General features: G+C 42.7%; 1 protein-coding gene across 8 annotated transcripts in view; it reads left to right on the plus strand.

The window, feature by feature from the left end:
• The window catches only part of ptprfa (protein tyrosine phosphatase receptor type Fa), a 321,092-nt gene that overhangs the window by 302,719 nt on the left and 1,815 nt on the right, over positions 1-16,558 (plus strand). For all 8 annotated transcript variants that reach the window (XM_055641521.1, XM_055641525.1, XM_055641524.1 and 5 more), the window contains 4 exons: positions 3,183-3,309; positions 3,929-4,054; positions 14,810-14,964; positions 15,210-15,345. In XM_055641521.1, coding sequence (XP_055497496.1) covers positions 3,183-3,309; positions 3,929-4,054; positions 14,810-14,964; positions 15,210-15,345 — 544 coding nt within the window. The remainder of the gene's footprint in view (positions 1-3,182; positions 3,310-3,928; positions 4,055-14,809; positions 14,965-15,209; positions 15,346-16,558) is intronic.

Below are 16,558 nucleotides of genomic sequence, written 5' to 3' on the forward strand. Positions count from 1 at the left end.
TGGTAAAATTCTGAGCAGTTTTAGATTAATAGGGATATATTTTGAAAAATCGTGCAGTATGCATTAAATGCTACATTAACCTGTTCACTGACAAAATGTTTTTTTCACTTGTATACTCTGACCTGAGTACACCCGGGGGTGGCATTGAACAGGTTAAGAGCATTTTAATCTAAAATATTATGAGCAAAGCCTGTCAATGCTTCTGAGCAATCTGCTCGGTGGTTGCAGTGGAAACAAGAGGTGCCTTTTCATTTAGAGTTATAGTCATACAGCATGGAAACAGGCCTTTCGATCAACTTGTCCATGCCAACAAAGAGACCCCATCTATACTAGTCCCACCTGCCTGCATTTGGCCCATATCTTTCTAAACCTTTACTAACCATGTACCTGTCCAAATGTATTTTAGATGTTGTGATAGTACCTGCTTCAACTACCTCCTCTGGTAGCTTGTCCCACTACCCTTTGTGTGAAAAACTTACAACATGGATTCCTATTACGTCATCTGGTTCTTGATTCCCCTACTCTGGGTAAAAGACTGTGCATTTACCTTATTTTTTCCTCTCGTGATCTGATACAACTCTATAAGATCACCCCACTTCCTCCTGTGCATGAGGAATAAAGTCCTACCCTATATTTCAGGCACTCCAGTCCTGGCAACATTCTCGCAAATCTTCACTGCACCATTTCCAAATTTAACATATTTCCTATTCATTTCATTTCCTATTCATTTCCTATAAATTCATTTCACTGCGTCCTCGGGTGCAAGTGACGAATAAATTTGGCTTTGACTTTGACTTTGATGAAAGGGTGACCAAAACTGAATGCAATACTGCAAATGCGGCCTCACCAATGTCTTGTATAATTGTAACATAACATCCCAACTTCTTTCCTGCAAAGACTATCCCCTACTTCCAATTCCTCCATCTGCGCCCATGATGAGGTGTGCCATACTAGGACATCCGAGATGTCCTCATTCTTTAGGGAACAGGGGTTCCCCTCTCCCATCATAGATGAGGCCCCCACTCATGTCTCCTCGGGTACTGCTCAGCTCCGCCCTCCCCCGAGTCACAACTAGAGATAGAGTCCCTCTAGTCTTTGCCTTCCACCCCATCTGCCATCGCATACAACACATAATCCTCCGAAATGTCCGCCACCTCCAACGGGATCCCACCACTAGTCACATTTTTCCATCTCTACCTCTTTCCGCCTTCTGCAGAGACCGTTCCCTCCGCAATTCCCTGGTTATCTCATCCCTTCCAACACAAACCACCCCCTCCCCAGTGAAGGTGGTCCGCAAAACGATCGCCCAGACCAAACGCAGACTGGGCGATTGTTTTGTGGACCACCTTCACTCACCCCACTTGAACCTCCCTGACCTTCCTGATCTCCCGGTTGCTGGATACGTTAATTCTCCTTCCCATACCTACACAGAACTTTCTGTCTTCGGTCTCCATTGTCAGAGTGAGGCTAAACGCAAATTGGACGAACAGAATCTCATATTTTGCTTGGGCAGCTTACAGCCCAGTGGTATGAATATTAATTTCTCTCACTTCAGGTAGCCCCGGCATTCCCTCTCTCTCTATCCCTCCCTGACCCGCTGCACTAGCTTCTCATTTTCACCCTACAAACAGCTCACAATGTCCTGTTTCCTTTATCATCGTTACCTTTTTGCATATCTTTCATTCATTGTTCTTTACCTCTCCACATCACCATCTATATCTCTCGTTTCCCTTATCCCTAACCAGTCTGAAGAAGGGGCTCAACCCAAAACATCACCCATTCCTTTCCTCCAGAGATGATGCCTGTCCCGCTAAGTTACTCCAGCTTTTTAATGTCTAACTTCGGTTTAAACCAGCATCTGCAGTTCCTTCTTACACATCCCAACTTCTTTACTCAATACTCTGATTAATGAACCCCAATGTTCACAAAAGCATTCTTGACCACACTATCTAACTGTGACACCACTTTCAAGGAACTGTGTACCTGCACTCCTAGATCCCTCTGCTCAACAACACTCCCCAGAGTCGTGCCATTCACTGTGAAGGTCCGACCCTGGTTTGGCTTCTCAAAATGCAACACCTCTTACTTATCTGTATTAAACTCCATTAATCATTCTTCAGCCCACCTGCCCAATAAGATCCTGCTGCAACTTTTGATAACCATCTTTGCTATCTATGATGTCACTTACTTTTGTGTCGGCTGCAAATGTTTTAATCTTGCCTTGTCCATTCTCATCCAGATCGTTGATATAAACCACAAACAGCAAAGGGCCCAGCATTGATCCCTGAGGCACAATACTAGTCACAGGCCTCCAGTCAAAAAACAACCTTCCACCATTACCTTCCATAAAGCCAATTCCAATCGGCTAGCTCTCCAAGGATCCCATGAGATATAACCTTCCAGGGCAGCCTACCATGCGGATCTTATCAAATGCCTTGCTGAACTCCATATAGACAACATCTACAGAAATGTCTTGCATGTACAAAACCACTCTGACTCTCCCTAATTAGTCCATATCTATCCAAATGCATATCTTATCCCTCAGAATACTCTCCAGTAACTAACCTACCACATACATTAGACTCACTGGTCTATAGTTCCCAGGCTTTTCCTTGCAGCCCTTCTTAAATGGAGGCATCACATTAGACACCCTCTAGTATCTAATGATGATTCGATTAATTTAGCCAGGGCGCCCATAATTTCTTCTCTAGTTTCCCAGTGTCCTTGGATATATCTGATCAGGCCCAGGAGATTCATCCACCTTCATGCGCCTTAAGACTTTAATCACCTCCTCAAATGTATTATTGACTGTCCTGGACACTTCCATTAACTGCCTTTGTATCTTGAAAATGTAGCTTGATTCATTTTTCGGCGGTTAGGTTAATTTTGTAAACTAGATCTGTGTTAAACTTTACCGGGAAATAATGGAACAAATCTTGCATCCTCAGCAACTATCAGCTTACCATTTGGGAAACAGTAGAGGAGATTTTTCAAACAAGGCCCTGCATGAAAATAGTGCTTCTGGTAGCTACAACAATGAATACATAAAAACAAGCAGCTACGTTACACTCTGACACATAGCTGGAACTATACTGGGGCTAAATTGGAATAATATGCTGAAGTAGGAGCAAACATATGAAAATTGTGCATGTTTTTAACTGGTGTTTTTCCTCATTGTACAGGCAACAGAAGGCCTACATTGCCACACAAGGACCTCTGGCAGAGACCACAGAAGATTTCTGGCGTATGCTATGGGAGCATAATTCCACAATTATAGTTATGCTCACAAAATTACGAGAAATGGGTCGAGTAAGTCATGCTCCTCACTTGAATATCCAACTATTAAATCAAGGGAGATAGTTAATAGCAAAGGATACTACGTTTACAATCCATCAGGATTGATAACCAGATTAATATGCTCCTCATAACTTTTAAACATATAATGCCTGATATAGGAAGCTTGAAACTTTAGAAGAATGGTGATAAAACTGATAGAAATTATATGTGGCCAAACAAGTAGACTTTCTACAGTTATTGCGTTTATTTGTAGCTGAACTCCAGAACTTTTGCACAGCCTTGGCTCCAATCGTCTCAGTAGTTGGAATGTTTCTAGTTGTTGTGACCTCGCTGCAATGTGAATGTGATGACTTTCTTAAATACTTAATTTCAAATAAAAACAGAAATTACTTATTATGTCCTTTTTGCAAATATTTGTTTATCTCTGAAAGATATCGAAGTAGCGTAACGTTTCACTGAATCTGACACACACTGGGCTGGCCAAAATGTGCAGTGTTAAATGTAGCTTTAACAGCAGTTAATGAGGTGTGAAATGCCACTTGTTTGAAAACAATTCATTAAAGGTGTTGCAGGGAAGAAGTATCCTTTGCATTGTGCTCAATTTTGCTGATTTTTTTTTTTGTTTCACTAGGAAAAGTGCCACCAGTACTGGCCTGCAGAGCGTTCTGCCCGGTATCAATACTTTGTGGTAGATCCAATGGCAGAATATAGCATGCCACAGTATATCCTGCGAGAGTTCAAAGTAACAGATGCCAGGGTAGGTGTGAACTAAAGACATATTTAATGTTCCTTTACTCATATACTATAATAATGAAGTTGATGCTATCACATTAAACATCATTGGTTTTATGTGAGTATGGATTATCTCTTAATGGTACTTTCGGAATTCACTGAGTATTTTCATAACAAGAGGAGTTGAGTAAAGGAGCAAAGAGGTCCTTCTGCAGTTGTACAGGGCCCTGGTGAGACCACACCTGGAGTTTTGTGTACAATTTTGGTCTCCTATTTTGAGGAAGGACATTCTTGCTATTGAGCGAGTGCAGCTTAGGTTAATTCCCGGGATAGCAGACCTGTCAAATGATGAAAGAATGGGGCGACTGGGCTTGTATTCACCGGAATTTAGAGGGATGAGAAGGGATCTTAAAGAAACATATAAAATTATTAAGGGATTGGACACGCTAGATACAGGAAACATGTTTCCGATGTTGGGGGTGTCCAGAACCAGGGGCCACAGTTTAAGAATAAGGGTAGGCCATTTAGAACTGAGATGTGGAAAAGCTTTTTCACCCAGAGGGTTGTGAATTTATGGAATTATCTGCCTCAGAAGGCAGTTGAGACCAATTCACTGGATGCATTCAAGAGAGAATAAGATAGAGTTCTTAGGGCTAGTGGAATGAAGGGATATGGGGAGAAGGCAGGAACGGGGTACTGATTGTGGGTGATCAGCCATGATCACATTGAATGGCGGTGCTGGCTCGAAGGGCCAAATGACCTACTACTGCACTAATTGTCTATGTATCCATGTACCTATTTTGCGCCTAATATTCTTCAGAGTGTGTTTTTAATCAGCCCTAAGTTGCAATGTAATACCGTGGAGATCTAATTATTTTCATATAGGAGAGGACAGATAAGAAAACTAAAATTACTATTCTTTTCCCAGGATAAAAGTGAATTGCTATCTTGCCAAGATACAAGTGTTGACAGAGATGACATTTGAGGAAGCTGACAGAACTTTAAAAGTCATTTGTGCTATTGATCAATCGGTTATGATAGATTGTTAAAAGGAGTCACAACTGTGTACAAACCACGTATCATTTATGCAAATAAATGTAGTCAACGTACTTTAGAATTCTCTTAACTTTATTACAGGGAGGTATTGCCTGTAATAAATACACTGACCTTCAAAATCTGTATTTCCCCTTTTTACTAGAATACCACTCTTTTGAGCAGCTGCAAAATCTGATTTCCTCCAAAATTTGAGGAAATTATCTTAAAAGTTAACATAAAAAAATAAAGCAGTACACCACAGGAACAGGCCCTTCGGCCCACAATGTCTGTGCTGTACACGATGCCAAGTTAAACTAATCTCCTCTGCCTACTTGTGATCCATAAGTCTCCATTTATAGTGTCATACAGCATGGAAACTGGCCCTTCGGCCCAACTCGTCCATGCCAATCAAGATGTCACATCTAAACTAGTCCCGTTTGGCCCATATCCCTCTAAACATTTCCTATCCATGTTCCTATCCAAGTGTTGTTTAAATGCTGTTAGAGTACCTGCTTCAGCTACCTATTCTGGCAGCTCATTCCATTTTGAGCGAAAATGTGGACCTTCGGGTTCGTATTAAACCTTTCCCCTCTCACCTTAAACCAGAGGGTTTTGATTTCCCTGCCCTGAGTAAACAACTCTGTGTATTCACCCCATCTATGATTTTATACACCCCTATAAGATCACCCCTCAGCTTCCTGTGTTCCAAGGAATAAAGTCCTAGCCTACTCAACCTCTCCCCATAGCTCAGCTCCTGAAGTCGTGGCATCATCCTCATAAATATCTCTCCCCTCTTTCCACCTTAACAACATCTGTCCTATACCAGGGTGACCAAAGCTGAACCAGTATTCCAAATGTGCCCCCACCAATATATTGTACAACTAACATAACGTCCCAATTTCTATATACAATATCCTGGATGGATGAAGGGCAATGTATCAAACGTTCATAAGCTATAGGAGCAGAATTGGGCCATTCAGCCCATTAAGTGTACTCTACCATTCAATCATGGCTGATCTATCTTTCCCTCTCAACCTCATTCTTCTGCCTTTTCCCCATAACCCCTGACACCCTTACTAATCAAGAATCTGTCAATCCCCAGCCTTAAAAATATCCATTGACTTGGCCTCCACAGCCTTCTGTGGCAATGAATACCACAGATTAACAACCTCTGACTAAAGACATTTCTCCTCATCTCCTTTCTAAATGTATGTTATTTTCTTCTGAGGATCACAACCAGCAATGGACGTATCGATCCCTGAGGTACGCCACTCTTCGCAGGCTTGCAGTCTTCAGCCACCCTCTACCTCCTTCCATGAGACCAATTCTGCATCCAGTTAGCTAAGCTCATCCTGGATACCATGCAATTTAACCTTCCACAGCAGCCTACCACACAGAACCTTATCAAGGGCCTTGCTGTCCATGTAGACAACATCTACGGCCTTGCCCTTGTCAACCTTTTTGGTTACCCCTTCAAAAAACAATCAAATTTGTAAGACATACAAAATCATGTTGATATCCATAATCAGCCTATCTATCCAATTGCATATAAATCTTTTACCTCAGACTGCTCTCCAGTAACTTGCCTACCACAGTTGTTGGGCTCACTGGTCTATAGTTCCCAGGCTTTTCCTTGCAGCCCTTCTTAAATAGAGGCACAACATTAGCCACCCTCCAGTCATCTGGCACCTCACGAGTGTTTAATGATGGTTCACATATCTCAGCCAGAGCTCAGGCAATTTCTTCTCTAGCTTCCCAGAGCGTCCTTAGGTGTATCTGATCAGGCCTGGGAGATTTACCTACCTTCATGTGCTTGAGGGCATACAATACCTCCTTGTCCGTAATATGGACTGTCCTCAAGACATCTCCATTAAGTGTCCCAAGTTCTCTTGCCTTAACGCTTTTCTCCACGGTAACAACCTTCTTAAGTGTGCTCCTCAGCCCCGTAAACTCCTCCACATATACACTTGATCCAAGCTACCTATACCTGGTGCTTGCCCACTCCTTCTTGCCCACTCATTTTTCTTGACCAGAGCTTCAATTTCTCTTTTCATCCAGGCTTCATTTCTCCCAACTGCCGTACCTTTCGCTCTGACACGAACATGCATGATTACAATCACACTTTTAAAAGCATCCAACTTTCCACAAGTCCCTTTGCCCACTAACATCCAGTTTAGTTTTAACTAAAAAGTTCATGTTTAATAGTTGGCCATGCCCAAATTCAGAACTTTAACTTGAGGGCCAATCTTGACATTAAATTGAAAACTAAAAGAACTGTGCTCACTGATCCTAAAAGGATCTCCCACTGACACTTCAATCACTTTTAGGGCAGCACAGTGGTGCAGCGGTAGAGTTGCTACCTTACAACGCCAGAGACCAGACTTCGATCCGGACTATGGGTGCTGTTTGCATGGAGTATGTACTTTCTCGGTGACCCGTGGGTTTTCTCCGGGTGCTCCGGTTTCTTCCCATACTCCGAAGACATAAATGTTTGTAGGAAAATTGGCATCGATAAAATTATCCCCCTTGTGTAATATCATGTTAGTGTATGGGGTGATCATTGGTCGGTGGGCCGAAGGGCCTGTTTCTGCGCTGTATCTCAACATCTAAAGTAAACTTGGCCGGTTCAAATTCCTAACAGTAGGTCAACTTTTGCTTTCTCCCATGTAGATCTCTTTACATATTGCCTAAGGAAACTTTACTGAACACATTTGACAAATTCCACTCTGTCTAAGCCCTTGGCACTAAGGCAGTCCCAGTCTATATTGGGAAAGTTAAAATTCCCTGCCATGATAACTTTATTAGTCTCAAGAGCTGCTTGCAATCTCCCAGCATATTTGCACTTCTTATTCCAGTTGACTATTTGGGCCCATAGTACACCCCCAACGAGAAGATCATCATCTTTTTATTTATCAGCTCCATCCATATAACCTCCATATATAACCATATAACAATTACAGCACGGAAACAGGCCATCTCGACCCTTCTAGTCCATGCCGAACACGTATTCTCCCCTAGTCCCATATACCTGCGCTCAGACCATAACCCTCCATTACTTTCCCGTCCATATAACTATCCAATTTATTTTTAAATGATAAAAACGAACATGCCTCCACCACCTTCACTGGAAGCTCATTCCACACAGCCACCACTCTCTGAGTAAAGAAGTTCCTCCTCATGTTACCCCTAAACTTCTGTCCCTTAATTCTCAAGTCATGTCTCCTTGTTTGAATCTTCCCTACTCTCAGTGCGAAAAGCTTATCTACGTCAACTCTGTCTATCCCTCTCATCATTTTAAAGACCTCTATCAAGTCCCCCCTTAACCTTCTGCGCTCCAAAGAATAAAGCCCTAACTTGTTCAACCTTTCTCTGTAACTTAGTTGCTGAAACCCAGACTTACTAATCCACCATCATCCAGATCATTGATGTACATGACAAACAACAGTGGACCCAACACAGATCCCTGTGGCACCCCACTAGTCACTGGCCTACAACCTGACAAGCAACCATCCACCATTACTCTCTGGCATCTCCCATGCAGCCACTGTTGAATCCATCTTGCTACTCCACCATTAATACCAAACAATTGAACCTTCTTAACCAACCTTCCTTGAGGAACCTTGTCAAAGGCCTTACTGAAGTCCATATATACAACATCCGCTGCTTTACCCTCATCAATTTCCCGAGTAACCTCTTCAAAAAATTCAAGAAGATTAGTCAAACATGACCTTCCAGGCACAAATCCATGTTGACTGTTCCTAATCAGACCCTGTTTATCCAGATGCTTATATATACTATCTCTAAGTATTCTTTCCATTAATTTGCCCACCACTGACGTCAAACTAACAGGTCTATAATTGCTAGGTTTACTCTTAGACCCCTTTTTAAACAATGGAACAACATGCGCAGTACGCCAATCCTCCGGCATTATTCCCGTTTCTAATGACAATTTGAAATATTTCTGTCATAGCCCCTGCTATTTCTACACTAACTTCCCTCAATGTCCTAGGGAATATCCTGTGGATAAGTGGATACTTATCCACTTTTATATTTCTCAAAAGTGTCAGTACTTCCTCTTCTTTGAATCTCATAGTTTCCATAGCTACTCTACTTGTTTCCCTAACCTCATATAATTCAATGAACCATCAGTAATACAATCTCAGACTACTGCCCTGACATTCTCAATCAATAAAGTAACACTATTTTTACCCCCACTTCTGTTTCGACCATAGAACCTTTAACCTGAAACATTAAGCAGCCAGTCTCTGCCATAGCGAAGATTCTGTAAGCAGCTACAACATCCCAATCACATGTACCAATTAACAGCCTGACTTCATCCGACTTAGTCAGGCCTCTCGCATTGAAGTAAATGCAACTTAAACCAACTGTCCTGATTCCCTGTTCCTACCTATCCTGTCTACTGAACTTGCTTTCAACACCTTCTGTGCCAATTTCCAGCCTGTCAAATGCCTCAATTCAGCATTGTATTCCATTACCCTGGCTATCTAGTTTATACCATAGAAACAGAAAATAGGTGCAGGAGTAGGCTATTCGGCCTTTCGAGCCTGCACCGCCATTCAATATGATCATGGCTGATCATCCAACTCAGTATCCTGTACCTGCCTTCTTTCCATACCCCCTGATCCCTTTAGCCACAAGGGCCACATCTAACTCCCTCTTAAATATAGCCAATGAACTACCTTCTGTGGCAGAGAATTCCAGAGATTTACCACTCTGTGTGAAAAATGTTTTCCTCATCTCGGTCCTAAAAGATTTCCCCCTTATCCTTAAACTGTGACCCCTTGTTCTGGACTTCCCCAACATCGGGAACAATCTTCCTGCATCTAGCCTGTCCAACCCCTTAAGAATTTTGTAAGTTTCTATAAGATCCCACCTCAATCTTCTAAATTCTAGCGAGTACAAGCCGAGCCTACCCAGTCTTTCTTCATATGAAAGTCCTGACATCCCAGGAATCAGTCTGGTGAACCTTCTCTGTACTCCCTCTATGGCAAGAATGTATTTCCTCAGATTAGGAAACCAAAACTGTACGCAATACTCCAGGTGTGGTCTCACCAAGACCCTGTACAACTGCAGTAGTACCTCCCTGCTCCTATACTCAAATCCTTTTGCTATGAATGCTAACATACCATTCGCTTTCTTCACTGCTGCTGCACCTGCATGCCTACTTTTAATGACTGGTGTACCATGACACCCAGGTCTCGTTGCATCTCCCTTTTTCCTAATCGGCCACCATTCAGATAATAGTCTACTTTCCTGTTTTTGCCACCAAAGTGGTAACCTCACATTTATCCACATTATACTGCATCTGCCATGCATATGCCCACTCACCCAGCCTATCCAAGTCACCTTGCAGCCTCCTAGCATCCTCCTCACAGCTAACACTGCCCCCAAGCTTCGTGTCATCCGCAAACTTGTAGATGTTGCATTCCATTCCCTCGTCCAAATCATTAATATATATTGTAAATAGCAGGGGTCCCAGCACTGAGCCTTGTGGTACCCCACTAGTCACTGTCTGCCATTGTGAAAAGGACCCGTTTACTCCTACTCTTTGCTTCCTGTCTGCCAGCCAGTTCTCTATCCACATCAATACTGAACCCCCAATACCGTGTGCTTTAAGTTTGTATACTAATCTCTTATGTGGGACCTGATCGAAAGCCTTCTGAAAGTCCAGATATAACACATCCACTGGTTCTCCCTTATCCACTCTACTAGTTACATCCTCGAAAAATTCTATAAGATTCGTCAGACATGATTCGTCAGAAGATCATCAAAGACAGCTCCCATCCGCCTCTGGAAGGCGCTATAGGTGCATCAAATCAAGGACAAATAGACTCGGAAATAGTTGCTTTCCGAAAATTATAACTACTCTTAATTCAAATTCACACATGCACTGACTTCACAGCCCAACACCCGGACTTCCATCTGTATATATGTATATAGTGCCGCAGAATTTGTGCCCCCATCCCCCCCCCCCCCCTTCTGTTTTTTGTTTTTCTGTTTCTTGTTTTTTGTACTAAATTATATGTATGCACTGAGTACGAGCAGCTTTCAATTTCACTGTACATGTATAGTGACAATAAATGGCATATCTACATCTATATCTATTTACCTTTCATAAATCCATGCTGACTTTGTCCAATGATTTCACCACTTTCCAAATGTGCTGCTATCCCATCTTTAATAACTGATTTTAGCAGTTTCCCCACAACCGATGTTAGACTAACTGGTCTGTAATTCCCCGTTTTTCTCGCTCCCTCCCTTTTTAAAAAGTGGGGTTACATTAGCTACCTCTCCAATCCTCAGGAATTACTCCAGAATCTAAAGCGTTTTGAAAAATTATCACTAATGCATCCACTATTTCTGGGGCTACTTCCTTAAGTACTCTGGGATGCAGCCTGTCTGGCCCTGGGGATTTATCGTCCTTTAATCCATTCAATTTACCTAACACCACTTCCCGGCTAAGCTGGATTTCACTCAGTTCGTCCATCTCATTTGACCCCAGGTCCCCTGCTATTTCCGGCAGATTGTTTATGTCTTCCTTAGTGAAGACAGAACCAAAGTAGTTATTCAATTGGTCTGTCATGTCCTTGTTCCCCATGATCAATTCACCTGTTTCTGACTGCAAGGGACCTACATTTGTTTTAACTAATCTTTTTCTCTTCACATATCTATAAAAACCTTTGCAGTCAGTTTTTATGTTCCCTGCCAGTTTTCTTTCATAATCTATTTTCCCTTTCCTAATTAAACCCTTTGTCCTCTTCTGCTGGACTCTGAATTTCTCCCAGTCCTCTGGTAGGCTGCTTTTTCCCATCCCGAGTCGCAAACTTACCTGCCAGGATATTGGTTCCCCTCCATTTCAAGGGCAACCCGTCCTTCTTGTACAGGTCATCTCTGCCCCAGAGGAGACGCAATGGTCTAAAAAAAATCCCTTGCACCAACTCCTCAGCCACAATTCATCTGTGCTATCTTCCTGTTCTTAACCTCACCAGCATGTGGCTTCGGGAGTAATCCATTGATGACTAGCTTCAAGGTCCTGCTTTTTAACCTTTTTACCTCCCTTTATTCACTCTGCAGAACCTCATCACTTTTTCTACCTACCGTATTTTCGGCAATGAAGTCGCACCCCCATTTTGAGTTGCTAAATTATGAAAAAAGACTGGCGGGACATAGAATTTCTCATGCTCAAAAAAATAAAAATAAAAAATAAAAATAAAGAAAGTGGCAATTCAAATTGCCCAAGGCTTCCAGATCATCTCCATTCTGTATGACTGAATTGGTGGGGGGTGGAGGGTGATGGCGGGTGGAGAGATGGTGGGATAAACGGGAGCGCTAATGAACTAAGAAATTCAAACATAAGGACTAGTTGTACCAAAACTGGAGCGGTTGCCGGGATCGGACAGCATCCCTGGGCCGGCAAAAGGCGCTGAGGTGGCGGCCGGTTCCGCTGCCTGATCCTAGCGGCCGCTCGCAACCACCTGAGCTACTTCTCTCCCCGGCGGCAGTCGAAATTTAATGATTTGCGGGAAGCGAGGCCGGCGAGCGGCAGGGGAGAGGTGTTCAGACGGAGAGCACTGCCAGAGGTGAGCGGGCCGGCAGAAGGCGCTGAGGTGGTGGCCGCTTCCGCTGGCCGGTCTCGGCAGCCGCTCGCAGTCACCCAAGCTACTTCACTCCCCGGCCACTATGAGGTGGCGCCACACCCTGGAATGCCGCGGCAGAGGTGAGTGAGTGAGTTGCTGGCTGAATCCCCAACCCTCTCCTTCTCAACACTCCGGCCCATGCTGACCCGGGCCAGACTCCCACAAGCTGTGAAAGGGACTCTTCCCCCCCCCTCCCCCCCCCCAGCGGCCTGTCCCTGTCCTTTTACACCCGCTTCCCATCAGCTGCCAGCAATGAGGGATACACTTGCCTATCCCCCAATACAGCAACATTCATCTTGATGTTGCTGTACCGAGGGATAGTCAAGTCTATCTTTCTTGGCTCACAACCTAACCTTTGGCCTCCAAGACGCAGGTGAGTTTTCATACCTTTTTTTTGGGGTAAAAAAACAGCGTTTTCATTGTGGGGAAATACGGTATGTCATTTGTGCCAACGTGCGCAATGACTTCCGGCTGTTTGTTCCTCCCCCTTGAGAATGTTCTGCAGCTGCTCCAGGGAGGCAACATGCCATCCTGGAGTCTCTTTTGCTCCACAGAATCATAGCCCGGCTTGATGGCACAGATCTGTGCTGCTGCTCTCCTCTGATGGTAAGGGTTAACCCCTCTAATGCAAGAGGGCATACCTGTTGTCGAGGGGGTGGTCACAGGGTATTGCTGTATCCTCTGCCAACTCCCTTTCCTGGTGGTCACCCATCTACTTTCTGCCCATACCCTAGGCGTGAACATGCTCTCTATGTGGTCATGTACTTTTTGAAATTTTAATTGTAGCTGCCAACATTTTACTGCATGCAGGCTGCTCACAGATGATCAATGTAATCTTTTACTAAAATAGTGTGACAATATCATGTTACCATGGAAACGCGTATTCTTTGTGGAAGTGGCAGTGTTATAATAATATTGCTTGTGATGGTAAAAATAACTGCTGGTTGACATGCAGTATAATAGTGAAGTATTAGTTATTTTACTTGTTTTCTTGATAGTGATTTATAAAATAAAAACAAATATACTGCTAAGTGTCCAATATTTTATGGGGGGGTTTTTTTCAAATTGGAAACAAAAATATATTCTGATAATGAATGACAAGATATTTGGCTAAATGCAATAATCTATCTCAGTACATCCGGTGGCCTCGCAATTCTGTTGCTCTTTATAAGATATCCGTGTGCTACGCAATATCCAATCACTAAACAAGTTTGAGAATACCATTCATTCGCAAGGTTACATTGAGAAATTGTGGTGCAATCCTCTCAGCAGGCTGCTGTATGTGCACAATTTGAAGCCAAATGTACAGTCATTGTGCCTCACGCTTTTCCTCCATAAGTGCATTGCTTGCAAACATTGCAGGACGCTTAAAGGAACTGCAGGCCACGACTTGGCCATGGATCTAACAGTGAACATTGAGGAAATGAACATTCCTCATTGCGAGACTTGGTGGAAGGGGGCTCCAGATCCACTATCCATACCTTAATGCCTAATTTCGGCCTCAATGATTAGGGCCATTAGAGGTGCCTAATGCTACCCTCGAGCATATCCTGCCCCCAAAAGATTTTACTGCATTAGTTGTCCAGTGGAAAGTGGAAACTGTTTTAAGAATTCTCACCTTGTCAGGATATTGCAGAGAAAACTCTTATTTAGTGCAGTACATTGGGCTTGGGTCATGTGTGTAGTCATGCAGATAAGGCTGAGGTTTACACTTACAATGCTCATGGCATGTTGCAGGTTTTTTATGTTAAAGACTTTCTAAGTCCTGTTTCTATGATACACCTTAATTATGTTCTATACATCTGGAGAGGGAACAATTTATAGTAACTAACTTTACTGATTCAGTCTTACTTTCTGTCTTGATCTGTACTCTTTGAGAGGGAAAATCATTTTTGTCATTGTGTATTAAACAGGCAAGAAAGGGGGTTGAGAGGGCAAAATAAATCGGCCAGGATTGAATGGCAGAATAGACTCAATGAACCAAATAGCCTAATTCTGCTCCTATGTCCTATGGTCTTACAATTTAAATTAAAATGTGTTTTGGTTTACACAGTATTTAGAAATATGCCCCATTCTTTTTAATATAGGATGGGCAGTCTCGAACGATCCGACAATTCCATTTTATTGACTGGCCTGAGCAAGGAGTGCCAAAAACAGGAGAAGGATTCATTGACTTCATTGGTCAAGTACACAAGACGAAAGAACAGTTTGGCCAGGATGGACCTATTACTGTGCACTGCAGGTAAGGGTGAATAAGTTGGTGTTTTTCAGAAAAAATGATAAATTCAACTGTACGGATGAATGAATTTACTGTAATGTTTTGTAAATGAACCTATTTAATTCCTGTTATGTGCACTTTCCTTAAATTGTATACTCTGAAATCATAGAAAATCCTGGAGAGTAATTGTTGCAGAACAGAATTAAATAAAACTCTTTTGAAATATACGTCATTGTTCAAGTCTGAAATACGTTTCTCCTGTGTTCCAGCGCTGGTGTGGGACGAACAGGAGTATTCATTACACTGAGCATTGTCCTGGAACGGATGAGATATGAGGGAGTTGTGGACATGTTTCAAACAGTGAAGACCTTACGAACACAGCGACCCGCCATGGTTCAGACAGAGGTGCAGTATTTAATCATTGCTAGTAAAAAATAATTTAAAAATTGCCTAGCTAACTTCATAGGTAGCACGATAGTAAATTACTTTATTTCTTTGCTTTTCAAATTCAGTAGTATCGCCACTACTGAATCCCCCCCAACGCTATTTCAATGGTTATCATTGACCAGGAACTGAACTCGAATTGTTGCAAGAACAGGTCTAAAACTAGGATTCCTGTGGTTAAGAACTCTCCTCCTCCCTAAAGCCTATCCACCATCTACAAGGCTGAAGTCAAGAGTGTGATGGAATATTCTCCACCTGCTTTATGAGAGCAGCTTCAACAATGCTCAAGAAGATCTGGTTGTTAGACATTAAGACCACATCTGAACGATTCCAAAAGTGGGGAGCTCAAACAGACAGGCTGGTCATATTCGCTCTTGGGTTTTGAAGAAGAAAAAAAAATCCTGTTGAAAATAACAACTTCTTCAGAGGCTTGACAGGTTCAGGATTGTGTTTGGAAGAATGTATTCAATCGGGCAGTGAATTTTTGAAATGTTCTACCTAAGAGGACTTTGGAGATCCAGTTGATGAGTATGTTGAAGATGAAGATCTATAATTGTATGTATATTGAGGGATATAGGATTAGTGCAGGAAAGTGGTGCTGAGGTGAAAGATCAGTTGTGATCCTCTTGAAAGATGGAGCAGGCAAGATGAGCCAAATGGCCTACTCACTCTAGATTAATTTATGTCTTGATTATTAAGTAAGTAAGTTTATTGGTCAAGTATTCACATACAAGGAATTTGCCTTGGTGCTCCACCCACAAGTAACAACATGACATACAGTGACATTTACGAATGACTCAGAAAACACTAAACATTAATAATAATAAAACATTAATGATAAAACACCATTAATCAAGCATGTGAACCAACAAAATATCAGATCAAAGGGAGGCTACAGATTTTTGGCTGTTGAGTAGAGCAACTACTCGTGGATAAAAACTGTTTTTCTGTCTGGCTGTGGCAGCTTTGACAATCCGGGGTCACCTTCCAGAGGGAAATGATTCAAAGAGTTTGTGGCCAGGGTGAGAGGGGTCAGAGATGATCTTGCCCGCTCGCTTCCTGGCCCTTGCAGTGTACAGTTCATCAATGGAGGGAAGGTTGCAGCTCTGCTGATCTCTGCTGAAAGAGCCTCAATTATCACAGTGGCCATTTATTCACAGCATATGCTGCTGAT

Source organism: Leucoraja erinacea, chromosome 10 (genome assembly GCF_028641065.1).
Source record: "Leucoraja erinacea ecotype New England chromosome 10, Leri_hhj_1, whole genome shotgun sequence".
Lineage (NCBI taxonomy): Eukaryota > Metazoa > Chordata > Chondrichthyes > Rajiformes > Rajidae > Leucoraja > Leucoraja erinaceus.